At 40.1% G+C, this 18244-nt stretch overlaps 1 protein-coding gene across 3 annotated transcripts in view; it reads right to left on the reverse strand.

The window, feature by feature from the left end:
* CUL3 (cullin 3) overlaps nucleotides 1-15814 on the reverse strand; it is a 113509-nt gene extending 97695 nt beyond the window's left edge. For all 3 annotated transcript variants that reach the window (XM_005574447.4, XM_005574445.4, XM_074010340.1), the window contains exon 1: nucleotides 15381-15814. In XM_005574447.4, the coding sequence (XP_005574504.1) occupies nucleotides 15381-15446 (66 nt within the window). In that variant the 5' untranslated portion in view covers nucleotides 15447-15814. The remainder of the gene's footprint in view (nucleotides 1-15380) is intronic.
* Nucleotides 15815-18244: the final 2430 nt, after the last annotated feature.

Raw genomic sequence — 18244 nt, forward strand, 5'->3', positions numbered from 1 at the left:
TCTAATTATTAGAGGTATACAGGACCCTTCCCCAAGAAGGCCAAGTTACAAAATGATCAGCAAGCAAAGTAAATTCATTCAGCAGAAAAAGAAACAAAAGCTTTTTTAAAGGAAAGATATAATTAAGGATTCTTAAATGCATATAGTTTAGTGAGACTTTTAAAAACGAAGTCAAGAATTTAATTTTTAAAAGTGATCTTTGCCTCCTTACCTCCCTCCAATCCAGGATTACAATTTCCTCATCAGTAAAGTATCAATGACAAAAATAAGTCTGTAATGGTCTTTGTTTTCTTTAAAGCAAAATCTGTTCATTTACGTTACTTCTGATTTGTAACCTTCAAAATGCCTGAATTTGAAAGCATGTCAGTCTATTATATACTTACACATCTTGAAGTTTCTGTGATTACTAAGAGAGAAAACTACATCATGAGACAAATTAAAACTAAAATGAAAAGAAGTGAATTCTTAACATCTACTACATACAAAGGACAAGAAGTCTTCAGTCCTCTGTGAATAATTTTCTACAAGAAAAAATTTAGAACAGGGTGGGTGGGGGAAAGGGTGAGAATTTGAAATTCCAGGCAATTCAGAATGACACAGCTAGAAAAAAAATAAACAAGCAAAAATACTTGATCTTAATTTCAAGCTCCAGCCTCAAAAAAAAAAAAAAAAAAAAAAAAAAAAAAAAAAAGCTTTGGTACAAGTATCTGAGGAATGGCAGTATTTTTAAAATCAGATAAGGAAGCTCCCTCCCAAACTCTAAGCACCTCAGAGTAGATAAAGTCTCTCTTCCTTTATGTTAGTGTATCCCTTACAATGCACAGCACAATGTATAGATAATATTCAAAAAATATGATCTGAATATAGTCCATTTGCAGTTAACGATAAGGAGTCTTATTTGATGACCAACCAGTATACAATTACTTATGACATCTGCAATAATACCATTTATCCATCAGTTATTCCTTAAGCAACATCAACCATCAAAAATATAGCCAAAGATCCAAGCTTTGAGAAAAACAGACCAGCGGGACACATGCAAACAGACTTTGAACAAATTAACCTTTCAAAGCTCACTTTCCTCATTTGCTCCTGGCCAGAGAAATGTGAGATGGTGAACTATGGGGTAATTAAGAAAGTCTGCGAAAACATCTGGCACACAGCACTTGCTCAATAAATATGTTTGTTTATTTCTTCCCCGCCCATGCAGAAGAGACATATAGCCTTGATTAGTGACTTAAAACTGCATGTAAAAACTACTGATGTTTGGTTAACTGGTTTCTCTGGTTACAGTGGAGAACAGATGGGAGTGGAGGAGTGCTGCCAAAAAAAGAGCTGATGTCAAGGAAAAAGAAAAAAAAAAGATTATCAATTAGAAAAGCACAGCAGCATGGGACAATTCCATGAAATCACAACTTGATCAAAATTCAATTGGGCTCTAATATCATTACAGAACAGTAACATTCATAATGAGAAAGTTAAATCCTCAATAGAAGGTTCAATTATGATTTGCATTTCAGTCCTCAACATGAGTAGGCTATCCAAAACTCAATTTGAGAATTTGGGAAATTTGAAACAATTTTTTCAAAGACACAAGGTCAAGCTTCCAGATTAGCCTGTTTAAGTGAATTTAAGTCACGGAGCAATTGAGCTAAAAGTACTAACAACTCTTTCAACTATATCTGTGAATGACTTTCGCATATATGGAAAAAAAAAAGTATGTATAACATTTCAAAATGTGATAATGATCACAACAAGTAAGATACAATAATGTAAGTACTCTCATTGAGGTAAAAAGCTTGTCACTGTTCTACGATTGGTGCTATTTTTACCCATAAAAAAAGAGATGTTACAGGATTCCCTTAAACACATTTTATCCAAAAAACACAGTAGTCATCATAACTAGAATTCAGACATCATACGTACAGACCCTCTGTATTAAGAAAATGAGTGATTATATCTAAAATCAACACTATAAAATTTGTTGTATTTCCCAATATACTATGAAATCCAAAACACTACTATTTATACTATTTAACACTACTATTTATACATGGGTCACATGTATATAAAATTACTCTTTACATATTCTTCTATGATAATGTATAAAAACTCTATAAACTGTAAGACAATGACAAATTGACTGCACCTAAATCAATTACACATAACCCAAAGGGAAAGGAAAAAAACATACAAAGTACTGAACTGCCATAGTTTGCTGTCTTTGAATGACTCTAACTGTAATCAAATAAGATATGACAGCAAAAGATCTATGACATAAATTTTGTTACAAAAATCTGCTATAAGCCTGTTTAAAACTTTCCTGCAACTGTCAACTCACCAAAAAAATGCACACAAGAACACAGCTAACTTTCCCACTGCTTCACATTGGAACTTAACCATCATCACTGAAATATACCATTCATAGTTTAAAGAAAAATCTAAGACTAAAAAAGTAGGTAATTCTTGCAACATCACACAAAATATTTCAAAGGCCACAGGAAAACACTAGTAGTTGGTGCCTAGATTTATGTACAAACACATAACTGTCTTTTACTGAAATTTTTGGAGCTCAAATGAGCCTAAGGTAACCCCAAGTTAAAACCTCCTCATTTTACAACGAAAAAACTGAGGCTAAGGAGCTTATCCAAGATCACACAGCGCAATGAAGGAGTCCAAGGGTCCTAAGCTGAGTGTCCCTCCAGAGTACCATGTCAACTCAAATCATCAGAGTGCTCAATACTGAGAAACCATTTTATAATTAAATAGGCCAGTGTTAACACTGAGTTACTATGGCTACATGTTTGTTTCAGTCTGCTAAAGAGAAAGAGCTTTGAACCAGAAATCAAGCTTCTGGTCATGGTTCTTCCATAAATTCAAGTCAGGAGTGTATCCCTTGGTAAACCACTTTCTCTAGACCTCTGTTCCTCATCTGTGCAAGAAAGAACAGATTCTCTCAAAAGTCTCTGCCACGGTTTGAATGTCTGTGTCTCCTCCAAAATTCATGCTGAAATTTAATCGTCAATTTAGCAGTATTAAAAGGTACGGTAATTCAGGTGCAATAGCTCACGCCTGTAATCCTAGCACTTTTGGAAGCCAACGTGCGTGCAATCGTTTGAGCCCAGTAGTTCCAGACCAGCCTGGGCAACATAGTGAAACCCTGTCTCTACAAAAAGAAAAAGAAAAAAAATAGCTGCTGACCTGCACCTGTTGTCCCAGCTACCCAGGAGGCTGAGGTGAAAGAATCCATTAAGCCCTGGAGGGTGTGGCTACAGTGAGCCAAGATCAAGCCACTGCAATCCAGTCTGGGTGAGAGTCAGAAAAAAAAAAAGGTAGGGTCTTCGGGAGGTGATTAACTTATAAGGGTAGAACCCTTGTGAATGGGATTAGGTGGCCTTATAAAAGAGGCTGACAGAGTTTACATTTTGCCCTTCTGCCTCTGCCATGTGCAGATACAGGATTCCTCCCCACCAAAGGATTCCGAGAGGAAACTGCATCAAGACGTGGTGTTGGAAGCAGACAGCAGCTCTCACCAGACAGCAGAAACTGCAGCACCTTGATCTTGAACTTCCCAGTCTCCACAAGTGTGAGAAAATACATTTCTGTTCTTTATAAATTACTCAGTCTGCAGGATTTTGTTATAGCACCACAAAAAGATTACAGGAGTCACTTTTAGTGCTTAAAAATTAAAATACTAACATAAATAAGAGCACGCAAATTATTATTTTATTTGGCTAGTGATAGCATTCATCAAAAAAGCATATTGCTTTCATGTCTCATTTGCATACACCAAAAGTAGCAAATTATTACTAGGGAATTTAATCCTTGTATTTCCAATACATTTTACTGTTTATCACTTTAGTATATTCTTAGAGACAAAAAATTAAAAATCAAAGTATTTTAAACATATTAACTTCAAGGAATCACTTTTTGCAAAGTATACACTTAGATTTCTATTAACCAATTTTTTTTAATGTGTGTAGTCAGCCTTACAATTTAGAGTAGCAAAGTGTTAACTCATAAATAGGTCAACTAGTAATAATAATATGCCTTTCTTACAGGTTATGCTTTTGACTGTTTTATTCAAGTCAATACACACTACGGTCCCCGTAAACAAGTTATATATTCAAATGTTACTGAACAATGCACATTTCCAAAGTTTTTCCTTTTATAAATGGTCCATTTACTTAAAGCCATTACTTAAGCTTACAAAGGAAGCTTACGAAGTCTCCTTCCAACACCTGGAACCTAAAGTTAGATTCTTTTTGTAAAGAGAGTAGTGCACTGTATAAGCTTCAGGGTCCCCAGATCTGCCCCTGGCTAATAATTAAAAACGTAACCTTAGAATTAATTTTCTGTATAATGAAAACAACACAAACTTTTCAGTCAGACATACCTGGAATTTGAATCCCAACTCTGCCCTTCTCCAGCTGTACATGTAATATCATAAATATTTTACTAGTCCTCCCCGAGACCCAAATAGATTTAAAACAAGAGTAACAACAACATACTTAAAATTGTTTTGGGGATTTCAGATAATTAGTTCAAAGTATCTAAAACAGCCTACCACAAGTCAGACATCCAACAAGTTGTCACTAATCTTATAAGACAACCTCTAGCGGAAATGGAAAGGAATTGGAGATGAAAAAGAAAAAGGAATTTTTCACCATCACTTTGGAGAGGACAGGGCAAACAGAAGAGGCTAAGAGTTTCTCAGTTAAGAGCTGTTCTAGGTAAGAATGACTTAAAAACACATATGTCAAAGAATTCCTCTTAGCGGTGATGGCTTGCTTTTATAAAAAAGTATCGCTAAGAAATCTTGTATTTTCTTAAAGCAGGTAAAAATTCCCCTTTGAAGTCGTTTTATTCATCTGCTCAGCAGTAACATTTCTCATTTAAAGAGTAAATCTGGGTCCATTCCTTTCTCAATGATTACAAGTACCAAATGGAGGTCAAATTAGGAAGTTTTGCTTAGTTACACTTCCAACTTTAAAACCGAATTTAAAAAAACAGAATGCTGTCTAGTAGCAACAGACTTGGATTAGGAGTTAAGGCAACTATAGGATCAGTTCTCAATTTCCTATTAACTGTTATCAAGTTGAGCAAATAGTATTCTCCTCATCTTTAAAAAAGATTCATTAATAAGTAGTGATTTTGAAGCAATGGTTAACAGAATTTCTTAAAATGAAATCTTTTACAGAACCCCACATACAAATGGTAACAGAGGAGCTGCTCTTAAGGACCACAGAGGGAGATCTGGAAGATTTCTACTTAACACTTCCTAGGCCTCCTGGGTCCTAGACACCCTCCAGGCTCCCTGTAAACGTTTGAAAATAACTGCCCTACATGAAACAGAATTATAGTTGAAAATTTTGATTTTATCATTGGGAAATTCTTTTAAATGTCTTAGTGATAGCACTATTAGAAAGCATTTTCTGATATGATTTCATTTAATCCTCAACAATTTGTGAAAGACCGCTGTAGTTCTCATCTTAAAGAGGAGGAAACAAACTTAAAGAGTCTGTTAGTTTCTTTATTCAACATTGTGTACTATATGCTGGGTGCATACTGCCGTACTGATCAAAGTCATAAAAAAGACTGAGGCCTCAAGAAAACTATGCTCTAAAAAAGGAAACACAGACTCCTCTCTCAAGAATCTTGGCTGTGAAAGGAGGTAGTTACTATAATGCAGAAGACAGGGAAAAGACATCTTCCTTCACTGAGACCAGAGGGAAGGAGTCGAGAATGAATAAGGATGCAGATTAAATAATATAATTGAAAGGGAAGAATGCTGAAAGAACTTTGAACTTTCACCTAATTACATTCCTTTTTCACAGTGATGTAGTAGTTAGGTTTCTTCAAGAGCAGTAAGAGAATTCTCAATAGAGAGCTTAGGGACAATGTTAAAGTTTGGAATAGCTCAGGCAAGAAAGGGGAGAGGAAGTTGACCTGGGACACAAAAGAAACTGCTCAGAGGCAATGAGAGTCCAGCTAAATTAGAGACCACTGTCTTGCAATTTTCTCCAGGAGCAGCTAGAAAATAAGTTCAGTGGCAGCAAATAGGTGGAAGGATCCAAGATACTTTCTGCTGCTATTTCTGGCCTTGTTCTGGGGAGGTAGTAAGAAAGAGGCAACTGGTAACATAGGTGGAAGTGAAAGCACCATGGCTTGGGATAATGAAAGGGTCTTCCCGAGATCAAAGGGCACATTAATGTGAGAAGGAACGAAGCAACAAGATAGAATAATTAAATAATAACAGCTTGAATTTATTTATAATGCTTAGTATGTGCCAAGTACTATTCTAAAGAGCTTTATATGTATTAACTCCATCTTTAAAACAATTTTATGAGGTAGGTATCATCATTTTTTCCTTTTTACAAAAGAGGGAACAGACAGACACTAAATGATTTGCTCAAAGTCCTACATCTAACAAACAGAAGAGCTAGGATAGAATGCAATATTGGAGCTGGAAGATTTTTAAAGCAGTAGGATGACAAGCTCTAAGACAGCGTGAAGATCCCTGCAATACAAGCCTGACTGACTGCCACTGTAGATCCAGTACCTGACCCATAGCAGCAACACACAATAAATGTATTTTAAATTGAATAAATAAATGACTTCCACAGGCAATGAACAAAATTAAGATAGAGGCCAGACATATCTGTGAGGAATGTATTAACATAGTATCTGTGAGGAAGGTATTAAACTCCTCAATGACTGAGGAAGCATGAGTTCAGGAAGTCAGATGGTCATAGGGAGAGAGCAGCAGGGTAATTCTCAAGCCAAAAAAGATGATGAACATGGCAATAAACCACATCTGGGCCCAATGATTCAAGGACTGTAAGAAAAATAAAAACCTCAATTCAAAAAGATAAACCTGCATCCTCAGGGCAAAGCCATGTTTCAGGTGGAAAGAAATCAAGAGAATTTTAGGAATAGGCTGAAGATACAGGGAAATTAATCTGCAAGAGAAATAGGGGACCAGAGTGTACAATTTAACAGTGTCACAGAAAGGGATGAGATGTGAAGGGGAGTCATGGTGGAGGAAGTGAAATGTAGAGCACAGCTAGTAAACAGAAAGACTGGACCACAGACTAAGCCTTCTGACTCCCAATTCAGGGTCACTGATAATTTCAACTCATTTTTCCAGGAGACTAGGCTGACTACCCTGCTACATACAGAAAGTGCCACAAGATCTTTAATGACACACTACTACATCTTAAGACTTCACTTAGAGCTAGAAAACTTCAAACATTTCAGAGCATCATTTGTACTGACTTACTGAATTTATCAATTACTATGGTTTAGCTTAGAGGACTAGTTTCTCATTTAATCAATCATTCACTAACCACCCACACTACGCTAAATGCTGTGTGGGTACAAAAGGGTGTCTAGTATAAGATTTGGACAGGGACCACAACCTAGTTCAGGAGTGGGGGAAAAAAGGGGGGGGGAAGGGGAGGAGAAGGAGGAGAAAGGGAGGAAAGGAAGGAAAAAAGAAAAACTAGATGTGTTTTTAGATGAACACTCAATGTACATATTATAGAACATGCAAACCAAATGAGTATTTACTCCTTCAATAAAGTTACGAGAGGTTACACAGTTATTCCAAGGATTATGTGTGAATCATATAGGAACTTGTTTTTGAAGCCACCCCTCAAGAGCCAACAGGATTCTTTAAGTGTCCCAGTGGTACTAAACCCATATCCTTTGAGAATGCTTTCTTAGCACAATTCACAAACTGGCTCTGCAGGCTTTTCAAAACTTAAGTTCTAGAAGTTGTACAATAATATGACAGGACCGCTCAAATAAGTGTATGGCATTCAATGTAACTGCTTGCAAAAATAACATCCAATTTTTAATATTGGCCTAATCATGGCTAAATATTGGTATAACAATAGTTAACTATGTGCTAAGTTCTATTTTAAAGCTTTATTTATCACACAACAAACCTGTAAGGTGGGTCTTATTAGCAGTCTCATTTTACATAGAGGAAAACTGAAACTACAAGAAGTTAAGTTAACTTGTTAAAAGTTATGCAGCTAGAGGCCGGCGCGGTGGCTCACGCCTGTAATCCCAGCACGGTGGGAGGCAGAGGCAGACAGATCACGAGGTCAGGAGATCAAGACCATCCTGGCTAATACGGTGAAACCCCGTCACTACTAAAAATACAAAAAATTAGCCGGGCGTGGTGGCAGGTACCTGTAGTCCCAGTTACTCGGGAGGCTGAGGCAGGAGAATGGTGTGAACCTGGGAGGCGGAGGTTGCAGTGAGCTGAGATCGCGCCACTGCACTCCAGCCTGGGTGACAGAGCGAGACTGTCTCAAAAAAAAAAAAAAGAAAAAAAAAAAAAAAGATGATGCAGCTAGAAAGACGTGGAGCTGGTATTCAAGCCCACACTCTTAACTACTATGCTTTCAGTCTCTTTACTTTTTAGTCACATCCCTATATTCGTATGTTGAATACTCCAGTGCAAAAGTACATGAAAATTCTCTATTCACAGTTTTGTTCTCCTAAGTAGTCAAAGAAATGCAAATTAAAGCATTAAAGTACTATTTTTTCACCTATAAAATTAAACATACATTATGTTGGGTAAGACACTGCTACACAGAAGTTAAACTGATACAACCTTGGGAAATACAATTAATTCTTAAGAGTGCTCACTTCAGAGCCAGATTGCTTGGGTCAGAATCCTAGTTCTGCCACTTGGAAGAATATCTTAAGCAAATTATTTAGTCTTGCAAAGCCTCATCTGTAGAACAGACAACAGTATTCTATAGAGTTGCTCAAATGAGTAAGTTTAGACATGCAGAGTACATGATAAACATTTAGAAAGTGTTAGCTATTATTATTACCTTTATAGAGGTCAATTAGGTAATATATTTCAGTTATGTTCAGCTCAATAATTCCATAATCAGAGACGGGCTCAAATATTCATGTGTCTACATAGTCGCAGTTGCAATCTTCTTTAATAGAAAAAATATGGACTCCCTGGAATCAACCAAATATTTGGCAATAGGGAAACAGTTAAGCAAACTGAAGTAAAGTATGATAGTCATGAAAAACTATGTGTTAACTCAGTGATTTGTTCTTACTAGTAATACCTTTACATTTTGTTGACCTTACAATGGGCCAGCAAGAACTACTTTTTTAAAAAGTTGCATTATTTAAAACTACAAATTGTCTAGTAACTTTTATATAAACCTAACAAAACTACTTAAGAGCATCCATGTACTCTGGAATGAAAATAACAAAAAATTACCGCTGAAGTCTCCCAATGTACAATATAACGAAAAGGCATACCACTTTTTCTAGCCTTAATCATATAATCTTCCCGAACTGGACAAATGCTTTCATCCCTTAACTTCATTTAATGAATGATGTACAAACAAATGAAGCAGTCTCTAATTTGTCTGAATCAAGTTTGTGACTTATGTATTACTTAAAAAGCCAAATTTTTACATTATATTTCATATTACTTAAATAGTTTCTAATTCACTATTGGAACTAATAATTTTCCAGGTTCCTCTGAATTGCTATCTAGAAAGACAAGGCAAAATAAATAGTTTGTTAATAACAACTGTATGCTTTTATTTTTCTAACTTCTAAAGTCAGAGGGGTACTAACAGCTATGACAATACTGGCTGTCCCAAAACTATAAACAGTATCAGTTTGAGTGTAACACTTTAATGAATCTGTTTCACCTTGTTTCATAACATGAAAAATGAAAAACAAATTTATAATTAATTCTCTGCTCTGTGTGATCTGCAAGACTACCATCCAGCTTTCCTCTATGCACCAGTCCAGGTAGTACTATGCAACAACTACCTTCCCTAAGAAAGAGAAACCTACTATGAAGATAGAAGCTGTTCCCTCAAATCTAACAAACATTTCTGTAGCTCGAAGAAAAAAAAACAAAAAAAGATTAACTGTACCCATCTGCCCTTAGACTCTTTCCTGTTAAGTATATCACAAATGAACATAAAACTGTTTCACTAATGTGAGTCTCTGTATGTTCCAGCCAACAATCACTTCCAAACAGTTGCTGTCCATGCTACACAGGTGGAGTTCATCTAGCATTAGGGAGTGGGCATTTCATCATAACACTCTTTCTCATGGTGAGTTAGCAAGCTTTTTATAAACTAACTGAAGCTACTTCCAGGACCCCAAGGTAGAGATCTTAAGAGCCTGATTACATTCTGGAGACACTCACCTTCATAACAGGTTTCCCAAACTCTGAAGGCTAGGCCAAGAAAGGCTTCATTACTGTTTGACAGAGGACAGGACGGCATTTTCATTCAAATGTAACCCCTCCAATTCTAATCAAGCTCCTCAAACCCATATGGACAAAACCCCATACAGTAAAAATGGTAAGAAGTCACTTTTCAAAGATAAAGATAATAAAAGATTTACCTGACAGCAACTAATCCTACATGGTGGAACAAAGCCCAGGAGTAAGAAAGAGACTCCCTGGGGCAGATTATTTGATCCAGACCCACATTATTTCCAGGAGTTTCACAATTACTGCCTCCTTTCTTTAAAAAGTTATATTGTCCTTGTTGTTTCTTCGCATACAAATAAAAGTTTAAACATTATCAAAAAGATGTGAAATGATATACTTTGTGCAATGCACGAAAGCTTATAAACTGGAATAAACTTTTCCTTTGTCAACAGCTTACAAAAACAGAAACTTCCTTATTGTCTTCCATCTTAAAAAGAATTTCTAGGAAAAGGTCTACTTAAAAATGCAAATTGTGCATTAAACTGTGTATTATAACTTCTACAGACAATGATACTTAAAATATGCACGAAGGCTGCATGCGGTGGCCCACACCTATAATCCCAGCACTTTGGGAAAGAGAGGTGGGCGGATCACCTGAGATCAGGAGTTCAAGACCAGCCTGGCCAACATGGCGAAACCTCATCACTACTTAAAATATAAAAATTAGCCAGATGTGGTGGCACAAACCTGTAGTCCCAGCTACTCGGGAGGCTGAGACACAAGAATCGGTTGAACCCAGGAGGTGGAGGCTGCAGTGAGCCAAGATCATGCCACTGCACTCTAGCCTGGACGACAGAGCAAGACTCTGTCTCAAAAAAGAAAAAAAAAATGCACTCAAAACACTAAAAAGAATCTGACATTATTGATGGAAATTTATCTGGAGTAGTATCTATAAAATATCCAGTAAGTTCAATTACCACTCTATTTTGCAATGAAAACAAAACAATCTCAAAACATAATTCTATACTTTTCTACGAGTTAATTTTGTAAAACAACCTGAGAAGAGTGCTTGAGACTTTTTATTTTTATTTTTTTTAAGACAGAGTCTTGCTCTGTGGCCCACACTGGGGAATGAAATAAATGGGGGGGGTGGATTTTGATCAAAGGGTACAAGTTGTAAGATGAATAAATTGTGGAGATCAAATGTGCAGCACGGTAAGAATAGTTAATAACATTGTATTATATACTTTAAATTTGCTAAGGAAGTAGATCTTAATTGTTCTCATCATGCAGACAAAACAGAACTATTGGCCAGGTGCAGTAGCTCACACCTGTAATCCCAGTATTTTGAGAGGCCAAGGCGGGCGGATCAGGAGGTCAGGAGTTCAAGACCAGCCTGACCAAAATGGTGAAACTCTGTCTCTACTAAAAATACAAAAACTAGCCAGGCGTGGTGGTGCATGCTTGTAATCCCAGCTACTCGGGAGGCTGAGGCAGAAGAATCGCTCGAACCCAGGAGGCAGAGGTTGCAGTGAGCCGAAATCATGCCACTGCACTTCAGCCTGGGCTACAGAGCGAGTCTCCACCTCAAAAAATAAATAAATAAATAGAGGTGATTTTGTATTAGCTTGATGGTAGTAAGCATGTCAGAATGTATACATTATCAACACATCATGTTGTCCACCTTAAACACAATTTTTCTTTTTTTTTTTTTATGAGACAGAGTCTTACTCTGTTGTCCAGGCTGGAGTACAATGGCATGATCTTGGCTCACTGCAAGCTCTGCCTCCCAGGTTCAAATGATTCTCGTGCCTTTGCTCCCGAGTAGCTGGGATTATAGGTGTGTGATCACCACACCTGGTAAATTTTTGTATTTTTAGTAGAGACAGGGGTTTGCATGTTGGCAAGGCTGGTCTCCAACTCTTAACCTCAGGTGATCTACCCGGCTTGCCTCTCCCAAAGTGCTAGGATTACAGGTGTGAAGGTGTGAACCACCTTCTCCAGCCGAGTGCTTAAGACTTTTGGTGAAACTATAGTTTCCCTTAAATTATAGTAACTATATATCCAAACAACAGATGTAAAATACAGTTATTTTAAAATACGTACATATGTGGATCCATAAACAATTAAGGATGTACATATGTATAACCATAAACAATTTTTTTTTTTGAGACAGTTTTGCTTTTGTTGCCCAGGCTGGAGCGCAATGGCGCTATCTCAGATCACTGCACCCTCGGCCTCACAGGTTCAAGCGATTTTCCAGCCTCAGCCTCCCAAGTAGCTGGGATTACTAGGCATCCACCACCACACCCCGTGATTTTTTTGTATTTTAAGTAGAGATGGGATTTCATCATGTCAGCCAGGCTGGTCTCAAGCTCCTGACCTCAGGTGATCCACCTGCCTCCGCCTCCCAAAGTGCTGGGATCACAGGCGTGAGCCACTGCACCCAGCCATATTTTTTCCTTATGGCATACTATGCATTAACTACTTTTGACCAGCAACTCATGCAGTCTGTAGTTATGCACAAGACTGCTAATCTGGAAGACAGGAATTCTGAAGGTCCATAAGCACACGGTTAACAAGATAAAACTATGAAATACCCTACCACTGAGATATATATATATTTGTAACAAAGGGTCATAAACTATAATAGTTCTTTTCAATGGGAACTACTTATGAATGTTATTAATACTTATTAAACAGTAATGAAAAATTCTTTTAGAAATCAGCAGCTATTAACTACTGAATATCAAAACTAGTCACTTACTTCTGTAAGGTTTTCAGAAAAACCTGCAAAGTCATAGACAGAATGGGTCCAAATTAGCTCATAATCATAACGAAGCTAAAAAAAAAATTAAGTTCCAGTATTATGTGGTAACGTATCACACAACGTTATTATACTAGTCAGCTAAAGGAATAATGAAATTCTCTCCCACCTCTTCTCCCCAACAATATTAGCTCCAGAAGGCAGGGATCTCGGTCTTTCTAGCTATCCTGACAGACACCCAGAACAGTGCCTGGCACATAACATTCAATATTTACTGAACAAATTAAATGATGGCAAAACAGGCAAGAGCAGGGAAACCTGAAGTGGTCAGAGTTTGATTACACATAGATGAACGTACAGCTGGTCAATCAGAACGCCATTCACTTGAGTGAGTTGATGTCAAATTTGAGTTCCTCCACATTTTAGCAAAAAATCTTATTCAGAACGTAAGACTTCAAGAATTGAGTAGTGTAAGGCCGCAAACACTCCTAGAAAATCTGTTGTATAGGCCGGGCGCGGTGGCTCACGCCTGTAATCCCAGCACTTTGGGAGGCCGAGGTGGGTGGATCATCTGAGGTCGGGAGTTCGAGACCAGCCTGACCAATAGGGAGAACCCTCGTCTCTACTAAAAATACGAAATTAGCCGGGTATAGTGGCGCCTGCCTGTAATCCCAGCTACTCAGAGGCTGAGGCAGGAGAACCGCTTTAACCCAGGAGGCGGAGGTTGCTGGGAGCTGAGATCGCGCCATTGCACTCCAGCCTGGGCAACAAGAGCGAAACTGTCTCAAAAAAAAAAAAAAAAAAAGAAAAGAAAAAGAAAACCTGTCGTATAAAACTATTAACTTCATAAAATTCTAAGTAGTTCTAAACTCTAAAGTGATCAGAATTTAGTAGGAAAATTAATATTAATCACAAATTCATAACCCAGCTCTGTGCCCAATCATAAGGGAAAACATACTAGTAAGCTTCGTTAGTACTCTATTGTCAACATTTCTCATGTTTACTTAGAAAAAAGTTCGAAACATTCCAAAAATCTTTAATTATTATCAAAACACTTAATTCTCCTAAATACACCGTACCTATTTACACAAAGCAGAGGTTTTCGCACACTGATTTTAGTATTTATGTTCTTGCAATTTCAGAATTCTGCATGAGCTGTATCCTTTTAAATTTTAGGAATTCAGAGAGGTCCTCATGTTCTCTGAGACTAAATTACTTGACTCAACTGGGGCAATCATATTAATATAAGTATTTTCTCAGGCAACTGCACTTCAGGAAAAGCTCTCTTTAAAAAGTGACAACAAACTTCCCTCTTTCGCCTGCACATCATACGAAGTATTTATGAATCTAAGAAGGGAAGACCAAGATCTTTCTCTAATTTTGTTTTTTAAAATCTTCTGTCCGATTGCTAGTTCGTCTGTCTTGACGTACGCCTTTTATTGTAGCGACATAGGCAAGTATGTCCAGTTTGTTAACAACAATACATTTTAATTGCTTGCCATAGTGTGGACGAACCAGATATGACACCCAAAGTTATACCCTATATGCTAAACACCACAAGGCTACGACACAACGTAATGCCAAAAAAGAAAAGGTTTCTGAACACAACACGTTTGCTGTCACTGAAAGTGATGAAAGAAAGCAACTCTGCAAGGCGACTACACTCATTCTTTGGGCTCCCAAGGCTGAGAAATGGAGAACCAATTGTCCGGTTTGATCTCTGTTGCTTCCTCCCACCCGGCCTTCCTCCGAGTGGCGAGGCAATCCTGCACAACAGTTTGTAAAGTGTTTAGGAGGCTTGTAGGATGAAAGACGCTAGAAATACACCCAATGTTACTAGTTTATGACCACTGAGCATTCCGTGGAACCACTGTCACTGCTTCGGGGGCAGGTTGATGGCACAGCCCCGCCTGGGGAGGGGGGCAGAGTGAGAGGGCAGCCCCTTCATCACCCTACAAGCTAGACTGGGTAATTTTTGAAAGTGTAACGAAACCCCACGTGAAAAGTTCCACACACGCCCCACACAGGGAGGACTTCGCCGCTGCTAACAGCGCCGGAGCCTGGGCCTACAACCCCAGCAACGTGGGGAGGCGTGGGGCGGCCGAGGGGCCCCGGCCGCAGCCGACGCCCGTGGAGCGGCTCAAGAAGCAACTCCCGGACGGGGGCGCGGCGCCAGGCCCGGACTCCCGGCGCGGGGAACGGCCCGGGAGGGCGGCCGCGCCGGGGCCCCGCGCCGCCCGGTTGCCGGGAAGGCTCGCGCCCCGCGGCCGGCGAGCGTGGGGGAGGGGAGGCCGGGCCTGCGGCCTGTTGGGGGACTTCAGCCCGGGCCTCGCGTGCGGCTCTCGGCCCGGCCCCCGGCCCCGGGGTCCCGGACGCCGAGGAGAGACTCACCGGAAAGGCCCGGATCCGCATCTTGGTGTCCTTCCGGCTGCCCGTGCCTTTGCTCAGATTCGACATGGTGCTCGTCCCCTCCCCGGCGGCGGCTTCAGGTCGCGCTCCGCGACGCCGGTGTCACATTTAAGGCGGGCAGGCAGGCGAGGGGCGACGCTGGGGGCGGCGCGGCCCCCGGGCAGGGCTGGGGAGCTGGCCGGCCCCTGGGCAGCCGCGGCGGCGGCGGGGGCGGCGGCTCGGGCTCCGGCTGCTCCGACGCGGCTGGGGGGCTGCGCTGGCGCGGTGGCTCCGCAGGGTCCCCCTCACGCCCGGCTCTGCTCCCTTTATCGCGCTCCTCCGCGATGGCGGCGGCGGCGGCGACGGACAAACATCTCACTGCGCAGGCCGAACGTCGTCCTCCTCCTCCTCCTTCTCCTCCTCCGCCTGAGCGAGACGAGATCCGGCCCAGAGGGTGGAGGGGGGAGGAGGGAGGGAGGAGAGCCGGAGAGTGAGAGATGCCGGGGGAGGGAGGTGGGAGGACGGGAGGGGGAGCCCGGCGGCCGCGGCGGGGACGCTCAGATCTCGCGAGAAGAGAGCGAGCGCGCTGCCCTGGTGGGGCGGGGCGAAGCCCGGGAGCGGGAGGGCGCCACCGGAGGGGAGGAGGGGAACAGGGAATTGAGGGAAGTGGGAGGGACCGGCGGGGCGGGGAAGCGGAAAGGGGGCGTGGCTGAGGGCGGGAGGATTAAGCTGCCTTTTTGAAAGAGGAGCGCCAGGTCCCGGATTCTGGGCGGAGGTGGTTGCTGATTGGTGGAACTCGAGGCGGCGGTTGGGAGGGTCCTGGTCACGTGGGGAGAGTGGGCGGGGGAAGTTCGGAGAGCGGGAGCTGGATTGTAGTGGGCTGGGCCCCACTGAGCTGGGATGGCAGGAGGATAGTCTTGGGGAGTAGCGTGGGGTGCTGGATGCATAACTACGTCCCGAACTGGTTCCTGTGTTTTTCTAGGGCATGTGGGCTAGGGATGGGTACTTGAGCAGAAGCCAGCAACTTGAATGAAGAGTCTGTGCAGGAGATACCTGCAGTGTCGGAAATGACTGTCCTGTATGCTCAACAAGGTATTCGGACTGAGGGTGTACACCACAGCTCTCAGGACTGGAGGGTGGAAATTTAATCTACAGAGTTACCTTAAACTGCATAAACCTCAGGACCTCTTGATTCACTGTTATTTTCTGGTGGACCCAGGGCTTATTAATGTTAAAACCTGTTTTTCATTACCATCAGAATAAACTGACAGCTCCATTAATGAAATGCAGCATTTGGTAAATGATGTTAAGTGGAATGATAGATACCTAACTTTAACCTACCAGATAAATCATTTCTAGCATTACCAAGAGTATTGTAGATTTTTAAAGCCAAAATTACCGTCTGATTCAGTTGCTGTATATTTGAAAAGGTTTTGGCTTTTGGTTTTTGGGGAGAGGCGTTTGGTCGCTTTATAGTCAAAATGTCTAATTTGACTCATCGGTTTTGCTGTCCATTTATTATGAATTGTACTTCCTCATTTACCTACTTGCCCAATTGCTGTTATGTTTGGGTTTCTGACTCTGCAAGGGAATATGTGAGTTCCAACTAAAGTTTGTGTTCTTCCTATTTTAAAGAAGCATCTGTTTGGGGGATGGATAGCTACATTTAGAAGCTGGTATTTTAATACTTTTACATAACAAACTTAATATAAAGTGAAATACACTTATTTGTTGACTATAAGGTTGAATTTGCCCTAAATTAACTTAATCCTGATGTCTAAGCTTTTGAGTGTTGCGCTTAAAGCCCCTTCTTGGTTGAAACACTCCATTGCAAATACCGTATTTTCTTGGGGTTTTTTTTGTGGGAGATTTTTGGAATTGGCTAATTAAAGCAGGAGCTTAAGCAACAATGTTGCTTAAGACAGTATCTGCAAATACTGAAGCTAAAAATAGGTTATCAAGAATTGAGTTGATAAACTAACATTGGGAGAGGCTCTGACTTCAGTGTAAGATAATGTCAGTCTTGAAGAGGAGTTTATAATCTCTATGCTAATTGAACCTCCATTTCCATAACATTATAATATAATAACAATGTTTTTCTCTTGGTTGTACTCTCATATGACCCAGTTTCTTAGTAATGTAAGAATATATGTTCAGAGTAGGGATCTCTGAGGAATCAAAAAAAGAAACCAAAAAAATACATTTTAAAAAAGAATATATGTTCTTGGAGCCATTGTTTGAATCTCAATTCTGCCACTTTGCTAGCTGTGTTGTGCATCCTTTGGGGCATGGAGTTGACAATCCCTAGAATTCCTCATCTGTGAAACGGAGACAATAACAATACTTCCTCCTTGGGCTACTGTGAAATTTAAATGGATGAATATGTTTTGAAAAGCCCTGAGAGCTAGGCATGGAGCAGCAACTTACCACCTGTTGGCTGTCATTAACATGGGCATTAAAGCCAAGGTTATACTACTTCCTTTATTCAATAGATAGGTTTCTAAAAAACAACAACAACAAAAGCACTTGTATGCTTTTATAAAATGAGTCATATTTGGAAACTAAGCCAGTCGCCGACATTTGGATCTCTCAGACTAATAAAATATTTTCTGATAAGCAAGGGAGTCAATATAGGTTTGGCAACTTTATATTGGCAAGAGTATTAAAAAGGAACAACTAGCATAGATTATGCCCATCATTTATTAAAAAGTATTTTAACCTCAGAAATGGGGGAAGATTCATTTTTGAATAAAGGACAGTTCCTTGAATTGAACAGCCTCATGATGAACAATATGTCACACTAATTTTTCTTATTTCACTGTGAACCTAAGGAGACCTCATGGGCCAGCATTTAGAAACCCACTACA

The sequence above is a fragment of the Macaca fascicularis genome, chromosome 12 (genome assembly GCF_037993035.2).
Source record: "Macaca fascicularis isolate 582-1 chromosome 12, T2T-MFA8v1.1".
Taxonomy (NCBI): domain Eukaryota; kingdom Metazoa; phylum Chordata; class Mammalia; order Primates; family Cercopithecidae; genus Macaca; species Macaca fascicularis.